Source organism: Cherax quadricarinatus, chromosome 5 (genome assembly GCF_038502225.1).
Source record: "Cherax quadricarinatus isolate ZL_2023a chromosome 5, ASM3850222v1, whole genome shotgun sequence".
Lineage (NCBI taxonomy): Eukaryota > Metazoa > Arthropoda > Malacostraca > Decapoda > Parastacidae > Cherax > Cherax quadricarinatus.
This window is the reverse complement of record NC_091296.1, coordinates 2,853,932-2,870,325: the sequence shown is the minus strand read 5'-3', so window position 1 is coordinate 2,870,325 and position 16,394 is coordinate 2,853,932. Positions and strand designations below refer to the sequence as shown.

At 50.2% G+C, this 16,394-nt stretch overlaps 1 protein-coding gene across 7 annotated transcripts in view; it reads left to right on the top strand.

Annotated features, from left to right (window-relative positions):
* The window catches only part of NfI (Nuclear factor I), a 547,854-nt gene that overhangs the window by 360,268 nt on the left and 171,192 nt on the right, over positions 1–16,394 (top strand). For all 7 annotated transcript variants that reach the window (XM_070098949.1, XM_070098960.1, XM_070098954.1 and 4 more), the window contains 2 exons: positions 10,888–11,079; positions 12,761–12,944. In XM_070098949.1, the coding sequence (XP_069955050.1) occupies positions 10,888–11,079; positions 12,761–12,944 (376 nt within the window). The remainder of the gene's footprint in view (positions 1–10,887; positions 11,080–12,760; positions 12,945–16,394) is intronic.

Genomic DNA, 16,394 nt, shown 5'->3' with positions numbered 1-16,394 from the left:
ATGTCTGGGGATGTCTCTTTGATTCTTTCGTGTCACTCCTCATACTTGTTTGTTATTCCATCTGCATTTGTATACCACACCTTCAACTTCTTTTCTAAGACTGTGGTCTGGGAGGTATATTGGGGTTGGGGAAATGGGAGACCTGGCAAGGAACTATGGGTTGTTGCTGTGGGGGTGGAGTTTGTAATGTAATGGGTGGGGGCATTGGATGTGGCATGGGTGTTTTGGTTTAGAGTGTTTGGTTGCACTGGGGTTGACCTGGTTGGGAGGCTTCTATAGGAAGTTGTGAGGGAGGCTGTATTTGATCTTCCTGGGTCTGGGATCTCCTGTCTGTCTTCTCCATCCCCTCTCTTTCCTCCTTTCACCTTTGTACCATCTCTCTCAGTTTCTACCTTTCTTCTTGTGTTCTGTTGCGGTCGAGATACACCTTCCTGTATGCCGGCATGTCCCTTAATCGTGCTTTCTCCTGCAGGATCCTGGTCCGAGTCGCTTCTGCCTTGAAGGTCACTTTCAGTGGCCGGGTTCTTTTTTTTACAAACCCCCCTATTCTCCGAAAATTTTCCAGCTGGGTCATGTCGTCTTCTCCTATTGCTTTCATGATGCTTTCAATTGTTTTTTTTCCCTTGTTTTCTTGCTTCATATGTTTCCCCTTCAACTTCCTGGAGCCCATACACAAAGACTGACCTCACCCTTTCATTCTCCCACTGCGTATCCCTGTGTATCCCCTCATTTAATTTGGTTTCCTGCACTGCAGCTTTCCTTTCTTCAGTTTCACTGGCTAATGTACTTGGGCTCAGTGGCCTGTCATTTTCCCTTCTCGGCTTTCCTTGGGCTCTGTTGTTGTCTGTTAGGGCCTCCACATAAAGCTTAGCTCTTTCATTTACTACAGTCTCCTCTGATAGAGCTTCCCTATGCAGTTGTACCCCTTCTTTCCCTACAGTCCCCTTATTTGTGGCTGAGGTAGCAGTCTCTGTTGTCAATCCCAAAATGTTCTTTAGTTCTTTAGGCTGTTTCAGATTTTTCAGTTCCTCTTCTAAACTCTGTATCCTAGCCTCTGCTGTTTTGACATGCACCTCCCACTTCCTGCTTTCCATATCTATCCTCTCTTCCATTCTCATGCTAAGTTCTTCTAGTTTCTTTTCCCATTCATGATCTCTTTTTATGAGCTCTGCTGCCCAATCTTCCTTTGCAGCTTCCTCCTCCTGTCCCTTGGTTTTTCTTGTTGCTCTCTGACAACCCATTTTTGTTTTATCCTGATTGCCTCAGAGTGGGAAACCTATTAGTTCTGTATGTTAGGTTAGTAGTGTGTATGTCAGAGTGTGGGGGGGAGGTAGTGGAGGAACTGTGGCTATGTGGGAGAGGAGTGGGGAGGGGTGGGGAGGGGGAGTGAACGGGTGAGGGGAGGGTGAACGAGGGAGGGGAGGGATCAGGGGAAGAAGTGAGATGTCGGTTGTGAGGGGGGGGGAGTGTATGTGTGAGTCTGGATATGTGTGTGTGTGTGTGTGTGTGTGTGTGTGTGTGTGTGTGTGTGTGTGTGTGTAATTTTGTGTGGAATTATGTGTGGGTTTATTATGTACTGAAAGGTAGGTGGCTTGTGCGTTGTAATGTAGCCTCAGTGGTCCTTTGCTGCCCACAACTTCTTGTGACCTGACCCCCAACCTCCTGGGGCTTGACCGGCACGTACTTACAGTGTGTGTGTGTGTGTGTGTGTGTGTGTATGTGTGTGTGTGTATGTGTGTGTGTGTGTGTGTGTGTGTTTGTGTATGTGTGTGTATATGTGTGTGTATGTGTATATGTGTGTGTGTGTGTGTGTGTGTGTGTGTGTGTGTGTGTGTGTGTGTGTGTATGTGTGTGTGTGTATGTGTGTCTGTATGTGTGTGTGTATGAGTGTGTGTGTATGTGTGTATGGGGGAGGTATGCTGGGAGATACTGTTAATACATACCAGTAATTCTGGGTTATAAAAAGCGATAATTGCTACTAGGGTCTAAAGCTTCAATAAGTGTCTGCCCTTGTGTGTGTGTGTGTGAGGGAGGGATGGTTGGGGGGGGGGTAGATCCGTTATACCTCTCTGTTCTGTCTTTCCTAGAAATGCTACACTCTTCGCTTATTGTCCTTTCTGGATTTAAGTATCAATTATTGCTGTTATTATCCTATTCCTTGTTCACGTTTAGAGAGGCCTTCCTAGCTTCCTAAGTGTTCTTAATACTAATAACTACTGTAATAGCTTGCAGGAGTGAGTGACCAGTATCTAACAGCGATGCAAGGCCAAGCCAAGCCAAGCCTGCGACATGCAAACCACAATATAGGTGATACTTGCGCTGGCAACGGTCGTGCCAAGTTGCCAGATGCTGATGACGTAGTCGTCGTACGTAGCCTAAATCCCTATTTTGGAGATCCTTCATCCGTGATGATTATAACCACATGTGCTCATACATCCCTCGGTCATCACGCGATTTCACTTTTCACTTATGATAGTATACACTTCACATTATATACACTTCACTTTATATGTATAATGGCACACAACTTGTCGTGGCGTCACTGCTTCAGGCCTACCGCTGCCTAGTAGACCAAAACGTTTGGATAATTTTGGATAATGGATAATTTCAGGCTTTCTCACGACTTTTTCTAACTAATAACTTTAGTTATCACTCGTATTATTGCTCACTGACGATGTCACTACCACTGATTACTGTTAGCAGTCACTGCACCCTTAAAAACACTAGAATTCTCGGAGCCTTGTGTGCCCACGTCTGCACCCACGGACCCACGCGGTGTGTGTGTGTGTGTGTGTGTGTGTGTGTGTGTGTGTGTGTGTGTGTGTGTGTGTGTGTGTCTGTGTGTGTATGTGTGTGTGCATCTGTGTGTGTGTGTGTGTGTGTGTGTGTCTGCATGTCTGTGTGTGTGTCTGTGTGTATCTGTGTATGTCTGTGTGTGTGTGTGTGTCTGTGTGTGTGTGTGTATGTGTGTGTGTGTGTGTTTGTGTGTGTGTGTGTGTGTGTGTGTGTGTGTGTGTGTCTGTGTCTGTGTGTGTCTGCATGTCTGTGTGTGTGTGTCTGTGTGTTTCTGTGTATGTCTGTGTGTGTCTGTGTGTGTGTGCATGTGTGTGTGTGTCTGTGTCTGTGTGTGTCTGCATGTCTGTGTGTGTGTGTGTCTGTGTCTGTGTGTGTCTGCATGTCTGTGTGTGTGTCTGTGTGTCTCTGTGTATGTCTGTGTGTGTCTGTGTGTCTGTGTGTGTCTGTGTGTGTCTGTGTGTGTCTGTGTGTGTCTGTGTGTGTCTGTGTGTGTCTGTGTGCGTCTGTGTGTGTCTGTGTGTGTCTGTGTGTCTCTGTGTATGTGTTTGTGTGTGTGTCTGTGTGTGTCTGTGTGCGTCTGTGTGTGTCTGTGTGTGTGTCTCTGTGTGTGTCTGCGTGTGTGTGTGTGTGTGTGTGTGTGTGTGTGTGTGTGTGTGTGTGTGTGTGTGTGTGTCTGTGTGTGTGTGTGTGTGTGTCTGTGTGTCTGTGTGTCTGTGTGTGTCTGTGTGTGTGTTTGTGTCTGTGTGTGTGTCTGTGTGTGTCTGTGTGTGTGTGTGTCTGTGTGTGTGTCTGTGTGTGTGTCTGTGTGTATGTGTGTGTGTATGTGTGTGTGTTTGTGTGTGTCTGTGTGTATGTGTATGTGTGTGTGTGTGTGTCTGTGTGTATGTGTCTGTGTGTGTGTGTGTGTCTGTGTATGTGTGTGTATGTCTGTGTGCATGTGTGTCTGTGTATGTGTGTGTGTTTGTGTGTCTGTGTGTGTGTCTGTGTGTATATGTGTGTATGTGTGTGTGTGTCTGTGTGTATGTGTGTATGTGTGTGTGTGTGTCTGTGTGTCTGTGTATGTGTGTATGTGTGTGTGTGTGTGTGTGTGTGTGTACTCACCTATTTGTACTCACCTATTTGTGGTTGCAGGGATCGAGTCATAGCTCCTGGCCCCGCCTCTTCACTGATTGCTACTAGGTCCTCTCTCTCCCTGCTACATGAGCTTTATCATACCTCGCCTTAAAACTATGTATGGTTCCCGCCTCCACTACTTCACTTTCTAGACTATTCCATGACTTGACTACTCTATGACTGAAGAAATACTTCCTAACATCCCTTCGATTCATCTGAGTCTTCAACTTCCAATTGTGACCTCTTGTGTCTGTGTCCCATCTCTGGAACATCCTGTCTTTGTCCACCTTGTCTATTCTGCGCAGTATTTTATATGTCGTTATCATGTCTCCCCTGACCCTCCTGTCCTCCAGTGTCGTCAGGCCGATTTCCCTCAACCTTTCTTCGTAGGACAATCCCCGTAGCTCTGGGACTAGTCTTGTTGCAAACCTTTGCACTTTCTCTAATTTCTTGATGTGCTTGACTAGGTGTGGATTCCAAACTGGTGCTGCATACTCCAGTATGGGCCTGACGTAAATGGTATACAGGGTCTTGAACGACTCCTTACTGAGGTATCGGAACGCTATCCGTAGGTTTGCCAGGCGCACGTATGCTGCAGCAGTTATCTGATTTATGTGCGCCTCAGGAGATATGCTCGGTGTTATACTCACCCCCAGATCTTTTTCCTTGAGTGAGGTTTGCAGTCTTTGGCCATCTAAACTATATTGTGTCTGCGGTCTTCTTTGCCCTTCCCCAATCTTCATGACTTTGCATTTGGCAGGGTTAAACTCAAGGAGCCAGTTGCTGGACCAGGCTTGCAGCCTGTCCAGGTCTCTTTGTAGTCCTGCCTGATCCTCATCCGATTTGATTCTTCTCATTAACTTCACATCATCTGCAAACAAGGACACTTCTGAGTCTATCCCTTCCGTTATGTCGTTCACATATACCAAGAACAGCACAGGTCCTAGGACTGACCCCTGTGGAACCCCGCTTGTCACAAGCGCCCACTCTGACACCTCGTCACGTCCCATGACTCGTTGTTGCCTCCCTGTCAGGTATTCTCTGATCCATTGCAGTGCCTTTCCTGTTATGTGTGCCTGATCTTCTAGCTTTTTCAGTAACCTCTTGTGAGGAACTGTGTCGAAGGCCTTTTTGCAGTCCAAAAAAATGCAGTCGATCCACCCCTCTCTCTCTTGTCTTACTTCTGTCACCTTGTCATAAAACTCTAGTAGGTTTGTGACACAGGATTTTCCTTCCCTGAAACCATGCTGGTTGTCAATTATACACTTGTTTCTTTCCAGGTGCTCCACCACTCTCCTCCTGATGATCTTCTCCATGACCTTGCATACTATACACGTTAGTGATACAGGTCTGTAGTTTAGTGCCTCATGTCTGTCTCCCTTTTTAAAAATTGGGACTACATTTGCCATCTTCCATACCTCAGGGAGTTGCCCAGTTTCAAATGATGTGTTGAAGATCTTTGTTAATGGCACACACAATATCTCTGCTCCCTCTTTAAGGACCCACGGAGAGATGTTGTCTGGTCCCACCGCCTTTGAGGTGTCAAGTTCGCATAGCAGCTTCTTCACTTCCTCCTTGGTTATATGTACCTCATCCAGCACTTGCTGGTGTACCCCCCTGTTCTGATTTCCTGGAGTCCTACTGGTTTCCACTGTAAATACTTCTTTAAATCTCGTGTTGAGCTCCTGAGATACCTCTCGGTCGTTGCTTGTGAATTCCCCATCACCCTTCCTCAGTCTGATTACCTGGTCCTTGACTGTTGTTTTCCTCCTGATGTGGCTGTACAACAGCTTCGGGTCAGTCTTGACTTTCGATGCTATGTCATTTTCATATTGTCGCTGAGCCTCCCTTCTTATCTGTGCATATTCATTTCTGGCTCTTCGGCTAATCTCTTTATTTTCCTGAGTTCTCTGTCTTCTGTACCTTTTCCATTCTCTAGTACACCTAGTTTTTGCCTCCCTACACCTTTGGGTGAACCAAGGACTCGTTCTGTTCTTCCCATTATTTCTGTTTCCCTTGGGAACAAACCTCTCCTCTGCCTCCTTGCATTTTGTTGCTACATAGTCCATCATTTCTTGTACTGGTTTTCCTGTCAGTTCCCTCTCCCACTGAATGTTTTGAAGGAAGTTCCTCATGCCTGAGTAGTTCCCCCTTTTGTAGTTTGGTTTTTCCCATCCTATTCCTGCTACTCTCTCCACTTGGAGCTCAACTATGTAGTCGAAGCACAGAACCACATGATCACTAGCTCCCAGGGGCCTTTCATACAAGATATCCTCGATGTCTGAACTACTCAAGGTGAATACAAGGTCCAGTCTTGCTGGTTCATCTTCTCCTCTCTCTCTGGTAGTGTCTCTAACATGTTGATGCATGAGGTTTTCCAGTACTACATCCATCATCTTGGCTCTCCATGTTTCGGAACCCCCATGGGGCTCCAGGTTTTCCCAGTCAATCTCCTTGTGATTGAAATCACCCATAACTAGTAACTTTGCTCCCCCCACGTGTGCTCTCCTGGCCACCTCGGCTAGTGTGTCGACCATGGCTCTGTTGCTCTCATCGTATTCTTCTCTTGGTCTCCTGCAGTTCTGTGGTGGGTTGTACATTACTGCAATTATCACCTTATGTCCCTCAGACTGGATTGTTCCTACTAAGTAGTCCCTTTCACCCGTGCCATCCATTCCTTCCATTTTCTCAAAACCCCTCTGGCTTTTAATGAGCAGTGCAACTCCTCCTCCCCCTCTCCTCCCTCTGTCTTTCCTGAAGATTTGATATCCGGGTGGAAAGATTGAATCTGTTATTATTCTGGTGAGTTTTGTTTCTGTGAGTGCTATTATGTCTGGGGATGTCTCCTTGATTCTTTCGTGCCACTCCTCATACTTATTTGTTATTCCATCTGCATTTGTATACCATACCTTCAACTTCTTTTCTAAGACTGTGGTCTGGGAGGTGTATTGGGGTTGGGGAAGTGGGAGACCTGATAAGGAACTATGGGTGGTTGCTGTGGGGGTGGAGTTTGTAATGTAGTGGGTGGGGGCATTGGATATGGCATGGGTGTTGTGGTTTAGAGTGTTTGGCTGCACTGGGGTTGACCTGGTTGGGAGGCTTCTATAGGAAGCTGTGAGGGAGGTTGTATTTGATCTGATGTGTGTGTATGTGTGTGTGTGTATGTGTGTATGTGTGTGTGTGTATGTGTGCGTGTGTGTGTGCGTGTGTGTATGTGTGTGTGCGTGTACTCACCTAGTTGTACTCACCTAGTTGAGGTTGCGGGGGTCGAGTCCGAGCTCCTGGCCCCGCCTCTTCACTGATCGCTACTAGGTCACTCTCCCTGAGCCGTGAGCTTTATCATACCTCTGCTTAAAGCTATGTATGGATCCTGCCTCCACTACATCGCTTCCCAAACTATTCCACTTACTGACTACTCTGTGGCTCTGTGTGTGTGCGTGTGTGTGTGTGCGTGTGTGTGTGTGTGTGTGCATGTGTGTGTGTGTGTGCGCGCGCGCGCGCGTGTGTGTGTGTACTCACCTATTTGTGGTTGCAGGGGTCGAGTCTTAGCTCCTGGCCCCGCCTCTTCACCGGTTGCTACTGGGCCCTCTCTCTCCCCGCTCCATGAGCTTTATCAAACCTCGTCTTAAAACTGTGTATGGTTCCTGCCTCCACTACGTCATTTTCTAGGCTATTCCACTGCCTTACAACTCTATGACTGAAGAAATACTTCCTAATATCTCTCTGACTCATTTGTGTCTTCAACTTCCAATTGTGGCCTCTTGTTTCTGTGTCCCCTCCCTGGAACATCCTGTCTTTGTACACCTTGTCTATTCCACGCAGTATTTTATATGTCGTTATCATGTCTCCCCTGACCCTCCTGTCCTCCAGTGTGGTCAGGCCGATGTCCCTTAATCTTTCTTCATAGGACATTCCCCTTAGCTCTGGAACTAACCTTGTGGCAAACCTTTGTACTTTCTCTAGTTTCTTGACGTGCTTTATCAAGTGCGGGTTCCAAACAGGTGCTGCATACTCCAGTATGGGCCTGACATACACGGTGTACAGTGTCTTGAACGATTCCTTACTAAGGTATCGGAATGCTGTTCTCAGGTTTGCCAGGCGCCCATATGCTGCAGCAGTTATCTGATTGATGTGTGCTTCCGGAGACATGCTCGGTGTTATACTCACCCCAAGATCTTTCTCCTTGAGTGAGGTTTGCAGTCTTTGGCCACCTAGCCTATACTCTGTCTGTGGTCTTCTGTGCCCTTCCCCTATCTTCATGACTTTGCATTTGGCAGGATTAAATTCGAGAAGCCATTTGCTGGACCAGGTGTCCAGTCTGTCCAAGTCTCTTTGAAGTCCTGCCTGGTCCTCATCAGATTTAATTCTCCTCATTAACTTCACATCATCTGCAAACAGGGACACTTCTGAGTCTAACCCTTCCATCATGTCGTTCACATATACCAAAAATAACACTGGTCCTAGGACCGACCCCTGTGGGACCCCGCTCGTCACAGGTGCCCACTGTGATACATCATTACGTACCATGACTCGTTGTTGCCTCCCTGTCAGGTATTCTCTGATCCATTGCAGTGCCCTTCCTGTTATATGCGCCTGATGCTCTAGCTTCTGCACTAATCTCTTGTGAGGAACCGTGTCAAAGGCCTTCTTGCAGTCCAAGAAGATGCAATCAACCCACCCCTCTCTCTCGTGTCTTACATCTGTTATTTTATCATAAAACTCCAGAAGGTTTGTGACACAGGATTTGCCTTCCGTGAATCCGTGCTGGTTGGCATTTATACTCTTGTTCCGTTCCAGGTGCTCCACCACTCACCTCCTGATAATCTTCTCCATAATTTTGCATACTATACACGTCAATGACACAGGTCTATAGTTTAGTGCCTCTTTTCTGTCTCTTTTTTTAAAAATGGGAACTACATTTGCCGTCTTCCATACCTCAGGTAGTTGCCCAGTTTCCAGGGACGTGTTGAAGATTGTGGTAAGTGGCACGCACAACATATCTGCTCCCTCTCTAAGGACCCACGGGGAGATGTTGTCCGGTCCCATTGCCTTTGAGGTATCGATGTCCCTTAGCAGTTTCTTCACCTCTTCCTCATCTGTATGTATGTCGTCCAACACTTGTTGGTGTATTCCTTGCTGGTGTCCCCATCTGGTCTGTCCCCCTAGAGTCCTCCCTGTCTCTACTGTAAATACTTCCTTAAATCTCGTGTTGAGCTCCTCACATACCTCTTGATCGTTTCTTGTGAGTTCTCCACCTTCTTTCCTCAGCCTTATCACCTGGTCCTTGACTGTTGTCTTCCTCCTAATGTGGCTATACAGCAGTTTCGGGTCAGATTTGACTTTCGATGCTATGTCGTTTTCATACTGTCGCTGGGCCTCCCTCCTTATCTGTGCATACACGTGTGTGTGTATGTGTGTGTGCGTGGGTGGCCTGCTAGTTATTCAAGATCTTTTCATCCAGGGAGATGGAGCTTGACTCCCCATTCCTCGGATCGAGCTTGGTTGCCTCCCATTCTCCAGGCTCTTTATAACCCATACGGGTCTGGCACTTTCCCAGAATAATAATAATAATAATAATAATAACAGGCTAGTTTTGTGTTCTTCCTTTCTCCTCTTCCCCCCTCCCCTCCTTTCCCCTCCCCTCATCTTCCCCCCTCCCCTCATCTTCCCCCCTCCCCTCCTCTTCCCCCCTCCCCTCTTCCCCCCCTCCCCTCCCCTTCTCTTCTCTCCCCACCCGTGTACACACAAGTATGTGTATTTAGGTACAAGTGCACATATGTATACTTGCCATTGTGTAATTTAACTTGGATAAACCGTGTACACATCTTCCCCCTGTACACATCCCCCCGTGTACACATCTTTCATGTGGACACATATCCCACACCCTTGTATACATCTCCCCCACTCGTGTACACATGTCCCCCACTCGTATACCCCCACCAGTGTACACATCACCCCCACTCGTGTACACAACTCCTCCACCAGTGTACACAACTCCCCCCACCAGTGTACACATGTCCCCCACTCGTGTACACAACTCCCCCACCAGTGCACACATCACCCCCACTCGTGTACACAAATCCCCCCACCATTGTACACATGTCCCCACTCGTGTACACAACTCCCCCTACCAGTGTACACATCTCCCCTACTCGTGTACACAAATCCCCCCACCAGTGTACACATCTCCCCCCCTCGTGTACACAACTCTCCCCACCAGTGTACACATCTCCCCCACCCCCGTGTACACATCTCCCCCCACCAGTGTGCACATCTTCCCTACTCGTGTACACAAATCCCCCCACCAGTGTACACATCTCCCCCACTCGTGTACACAACTCTCCCCACCAGTGTACACATCTCCCCCATCCCCGTGTACACATCTCCCCCCACCAGTGTACACATCTCCCCTACTCGTGTACACAACTCCCCCTACCAGTGTACACATCTCCCCCACTCGTGTACACAACTCTCCCCACACGTGTACACAACTCCCCCACCCCCGTGTACACATCTCCCCCCACCAGTGTACACATCTCCCCTACTCGTGTACACAAATCCCCCACCAGTGTACACATCTCCCCCACTCGTGTACACAACTCTCCCCACCAGTGTACACATCTCCCCCATCCCCGTGTACACATCTCCCCCAACCAGTGTACACATCTCCCCTACTCGTGTACACAAATCCCCCCACCAGTGTACACATCTCCCCCACTCGTGTACACAACTCTCCCCACTCGTGTACACAACTCTCCCCACCAGTGTACACATCTCCCCCATCCCCGTGTACACATCTCCCCCCACCAGTGTACACATCTCCCCTACTCGTGTACACAAATCCCCCACCAGTGTACACATCTCCCCCACTCGTGTACACAACTCTCCCCACTCGTGTACACAACTCCCCCACCCCCGTGTACACATCTCCCCCCGTATACGCAGCCGAGTACTAATACCTTGTGTTATAATGAGCAGAGTGAGAAGAGCGAGGTAAAGCAGAAGTGGGCATCCCGTCTCCTAGGCAAGCTACGTAAGGACATCACCCAGGAGTGCCGGGAAGACTTTGTACTCTCCATCACCGGGAAGAAGCCAGCCATGTGTGTACTCTCTAACCCTGACCAGAAGGGCAAGATGAGACGTATTGACTGTCTCAGACAAGCTGACAAGGTGAGTGCCCTGTCTCAGACAAGCTGACAAGGTAAGTGCCCTGTCTCAGACAAGCTGACAAGGTAAGTGCCCTGTCTCAGATAAGCTGACAAGGTGAGTGCACTGTCTCAGACAAGCTGACAAGGTGAGTGCACTGTCTCAGATAAGCTGACAAGGTGAGTGCACTGTCTCAGACAAGCTGACAAGGTAAGTGTCCTGTCTCAGACAAGCTGACAAGGTAAGTGCCCTGTCTCAGACAAGTTGACAAGGTGAGTGCACTGTCTCAGATAAGCTGACAAGGTGAGTGCACTGTCTCAGACAAGCTGACAAGGTGAGTGCACTGTCTCAGACAAGCTGACAAGGTGAGTGCACTGTCTCAGATAAGCTGACAAGGTGAGTGCACTGTCTCAGATAAGCTGACAAGGTGAGTTCACTGTCTCAGATAAGCTGACAAGGTGAGTGCACTGTCTCAGATAAGCTGACAAGGTGAGTGCACTGTCTCAGACAAGCTGACAAGGTGAGTGCACTGTCTCAGACAAGGTGAGTACACTGTCTCAGACAAGGTGGGTACACCGTCTCAGACAAGCTGACAAGGTGAGTACACTTAGACAAGGTCAGTACCCCTCCCCCCACACGCACGCACGCACACACACACACACACACACACACACACACACACACACACACACACACACACACACACACACACACACACACACACACACACACACACACACACACACACACACACACACAAACACACACAACGTTGACACTCGCCTCATTAATGGGAGAAATGGTGACCATAAAATGTGAAATTTCTCTCATTGCGCGCCCAACATCACTGTCACCATCACTGTGTCACAATCACTGTGTCACCACTGTCCCACCATCACTGTCCCACCATCGCTGTCACCATTATTGTGTCACCGCTGTCACCATCACTGTGTCACCACTGTCACCATTACTGTACCCGCACGTATAAGTTCTGTCAAGCACCTTAACTACTGGGAACGCTTGGAAGCACTTGACTTGTACTCGTTGGAACGCAGGAGGGAGAGATATATCATAGTCTACACTTGGAAAATCCTGGAAGGAATGGTGCCAAATCTGCACACAGAAATCACTCCCTACGAAAGTAAAAGACTGGGCAGGCGATGCAAAATGCCCCCAATAAAAAGTAGGGGCGCCATTGGTACACTAAGGGAAAACACCATAAGTGTCCGGGGCCCAAGACTGTTCAACAGCCTCCCATCAAGCATTAGGGGAATTACCAATAAGCTCCTGGCTGCCTTCAAGAGAGAGCTGGACAGATACCTAAAGTCGGTGCCGGATCAGCCGGGCTGTGGCTCGTACGTTGGACTGCGTGCGGCCAGCAGTAACAGCCTAGTTGATCAGGCCTTGATCCATCGGGAGGCCTGGTCATGGACCGGGCCTCGGGGGCGTTGATCCCCGGAATAACCTCCAGGTAACCATCACTGTCATCATCATTGTCCCACCATCACTGTGTCACCACTGTCACCATCACTGTCCCACCATCACTGTCACCATCACTGTGTCACCACTGTCACCATCACTGTCCCACCATCACAATGCCTCACTTTCACATACACTCACTATCATGAATGGATAAATGGATTTTAAATCCCACTAACCATCCATGACTGTACCACTGCACCAGTATCCCACTGTCTCTCCCCAGGTGTGGCGACTGGACCTGGTGATGGTGATCCTCTTCAAGTCCATCCCTCTGGAGTCCACTGATGGTGAGAGACTAGAGAAGAGTCCAGACTGCCTGCACCCAGCACTCTGTGTTAACCCCTACCATATTAACGTATCCGTCCGGGAGCTGGATCTTTACCTGTCCAACTTTATTACCATGAATGGTGAGTACTTGGATGGTTTCAGTACCATGAATGGTGAGTACTTGGATGGTTTCAGTACCATGAATGGTGAGTACTTGGATGGTTTCAGTACCATGAATGGTGAGTACTTGGATGGTTTCAGTACCGTGAATAGTGAGTACTTGGATGGTTTCATAATCATGAATGGTGAGTACAGTGCTTTCCTATATCCTTCCTGAATCTGAATTTTTCCAACTTTAAACCATTGCTGCGAGTCCTGTCTTGGCTGGATATTTTCAGCACGCTATTTACATCTCCTTTATTTATTCCTGTCTTCCATTTATACACCTCAATCATATCCCCCCCAATTCTACACCTTTCTAGAGAGTGCTGATTCAGGGCGTCAGTCTATCCTCATAGGGAAGTATACATGCACTGCTGGTCTCAGTATACAAATATCAGGAGTGAGGTTCACCACATGTATAAAGTAACGTATAAAAGACAGATTCGTATTTATAACTGAATAAGCGAGTGACATCTGGCGGGAGGCTGGTCGCATCTCTGGTTGACGTTCCTGGAGGCAGGCAAGCTCCGGGCAGCAGCAACATCGGGCAGCAGCAACATCAGGCAGCAGCAACAGCATCAGGCAGCAGCAGCAGCAGCATCAGGCAGCAGCAGCAGCATCAGGTAACAGCAGCAGCATCAGGCAACAGCAGCAGTAGCAGCAGCAGCAGGCGGCAGCAGCAGTAGCAGCAGCATCAGGCGTGAGGCAGCAGCAGCAGCAGCAGGGAACGGCAGGAACGTCATGGTGGCCTGCACGCCCATACATCACAGGCAGCGGGGCGTGTTGGACCTCTCCCTCACACAACCCTGATGTAACATGCAGATCACTCCTCTGAAACCAGGCTCATGTAAACGATTTTAAATATGTGACAAGTGGGTTTGTTTCGCGGTCCATTGTGGGAGATGACGGATGTTGTGGGAGATGACGGTTGTTGTGGGAGATGACGGATGTTGTGGGAGGTGACGGTTGTTGTGGGAGATGACGGTTGTTGTGGGAGATGACGGATGTTGTGGAAGATGACGGATGTTGTAGGAGATGACGGATGTTGTGGGAGATGACGGTTGTTGTGGGAGATGACGGATGTTGTGGGAGGTGACGGTTGTTGTGGGAGATGACAGTTGCTGTGGGAGATGAGGATGTTGTGGGAGATGACGGATGTTGTGGGAGATTACGGTTGTTGTTGGAGATGACGGATGTTGTGGGAGATGACGGTTGTTGTGGGAGATGACGGATGTTGTGGGAGATGACGGATGTTGTAGGAGATGACGGATGTTGTGGGAGATGACGGTTGTTGTGGGAGATGACGGATGTTGTGGGAGGTGACGGTTGTTGTGGGAGATGACAGTTGTTGTGGGAGATGAGGATGTTGTGGGAGATGACGGATGTTGTGGGAGATGACGGTTGTTGTTGGAGATGACGGATGTTGTGGGAGATGACGGTTGTTGTGGGAGATGACGGATGTTGTGGGAGATGACGGATGTTGTGGGAGATGACGGATGTTGTGGGAGATGACGGATGTTCTGGGAGATGACGGTTGTTGTTGGAGATGACGGATGTTGTGGGAGATGACGGTTGTTGTGGGAGATGACGGATGTTGTGGGAGATGACGGATGTTGTAGGAGATGACGGATGTTGTGGGAGATGACGGTTGTTGTGGGAGATGACGGATGTTGTGGGAGGTGACGGTTGTTGTGGGAGATGACAGTTGTTGTGGGAGATGACGGATGTTGTGGGAGATGACGGATGTTCTGGGAGATGACGGTTGTTGTTGGAGATGACGGTTGTTGTTGGAGATGACGGATGTTGTGGGAGATGACGGATGTTGTGGTAGATGACGGATGTTGTGGGAGATGACGGATGTTGTGGGAGATGACGGATGTTGTGGGAGGGCTTCAGTGGTGCTGTGGGCGTGGGAGGTCTCCAGTGATAGTGTGGGCGTGGGAGGGCTCCAGTGATGGTGTGGGCGTGGGAGGGCTCCAGTGGTGCTGTGGGCATGGGAGGGCTCCAGTGATGGCGTGGGCGTGGGAGGGCTCCAGTGGTGCTGTGAGCGTGGAAGGACTCCAGTGATGACGTGGGCGTGGAAGGGCTCCAGCGATGGCGTGGGCGTGGAAGGGCTCCAGCGATGGCGTGGGCGTGGGAAGACTCCAGTGATGGCGTGGGCGTGGGAGGGCTCCAGTGGTGCTGTGGGCGTGGGAAGGCTCCAGTGATAATGTGGGCGTGGAATGGTTCCAGTGGTGCTGTGGGCGTGGGAGGGCTTCAGTGATGGTGTGGGCGTGGGAAGGCTCCAGTGATGGTGTGGGCGTGGGAGGGCTCCAGTGATGGTCTGGGCGTGGGAGGGCTCCAGTGATGGCGTGGGCGTGGGAGGGCCCCAGTGGTGCTGTGGGCGTGGGAGGGCTCCAGTGATGGCGTGGGCGTGGGAGGGCTCCAGTGATGGCGTGGGCGTGGGAGGGCTCCAGTGGTGCTGTGGGCGTGGGAGGGCTTCACTGATGGTGTGGGCGTGGAAGGGCTCCAGTGATGGTCTGGGCGTGGGAGGGCTCCAGTGATGGTCTGGGCGTGGGAGGGCTCCAGTGGTGCTGTGGGCATGGGAGGGCTCCAATGATAGTGTGGGCGTGCGAGGGCTCCAGTGATGGTGTAGGCGTGGGAGGGCTCCAGTGATGGTGTAGGCGTGGGAGGGCTCCAGTGGTGGTGTAGGCGTGGGAGGACTCCAGAGATGAAGGCGTGGGAGGGCTCCAGTGATGGTCTGGGCGTGGGAGGGCTCCTGTGGTGCTGTGGGCATGGGAGGGCTCCAGTGATAGTGTGGGCGTGGGAATGCTCCAGTGATGGTGTAGGCGTGGGAGGGCTACAGTGATGGTGTAGGCGTGGGAGGGCTCCAGTGATGGTGTAGGCGTGGAAGGGCTCCAGAGATGAAGGCGTGGGAGGGCTCCAGTGAAGGCGTGGGCGTGGGAAGGCTCCAGTGATGGTGTGGGCGTGGGAGGGCTCCAGTGATGGTGTAGGCGTGGGAGGGCTCCAGTGATGATGTGGGCGTGGGAGAGCTTCAGTGATGGTGTAGGCGTGGAAGGGCTCCAGAGATGAAGGCGTGGGAGGGCTCCAGTGAAGGCGTGGGCGTGGGAGGGCTACAGTGATGGTGTGGGCGTGGGAGGGCTCCAGTGATGGTGTAGGCGTGGGAGGGCTCCAGTGATGATGTGGGCGTGGGAGAGCTTCAGTGATGGTGTAGGCGTGGGAGGGCTCCAGTGATGGTGTAGGCGTGGGAGGGCTCCAGTGATGTGGGCGTGGGAGGGCTTCAGTGCTGGTGAAGGCGTGGGAGGGCTCCAGTGATGGTGTGGGTGTGGGAGGGCTCCAGTGATGGTGTAGGCGTGGGAGGGCTCCAGTGATGGCTTGGGCTTGGGAGGGCTCCAGTGATGGCGTGGGCGTGGGAGAGCTCCAGTGAT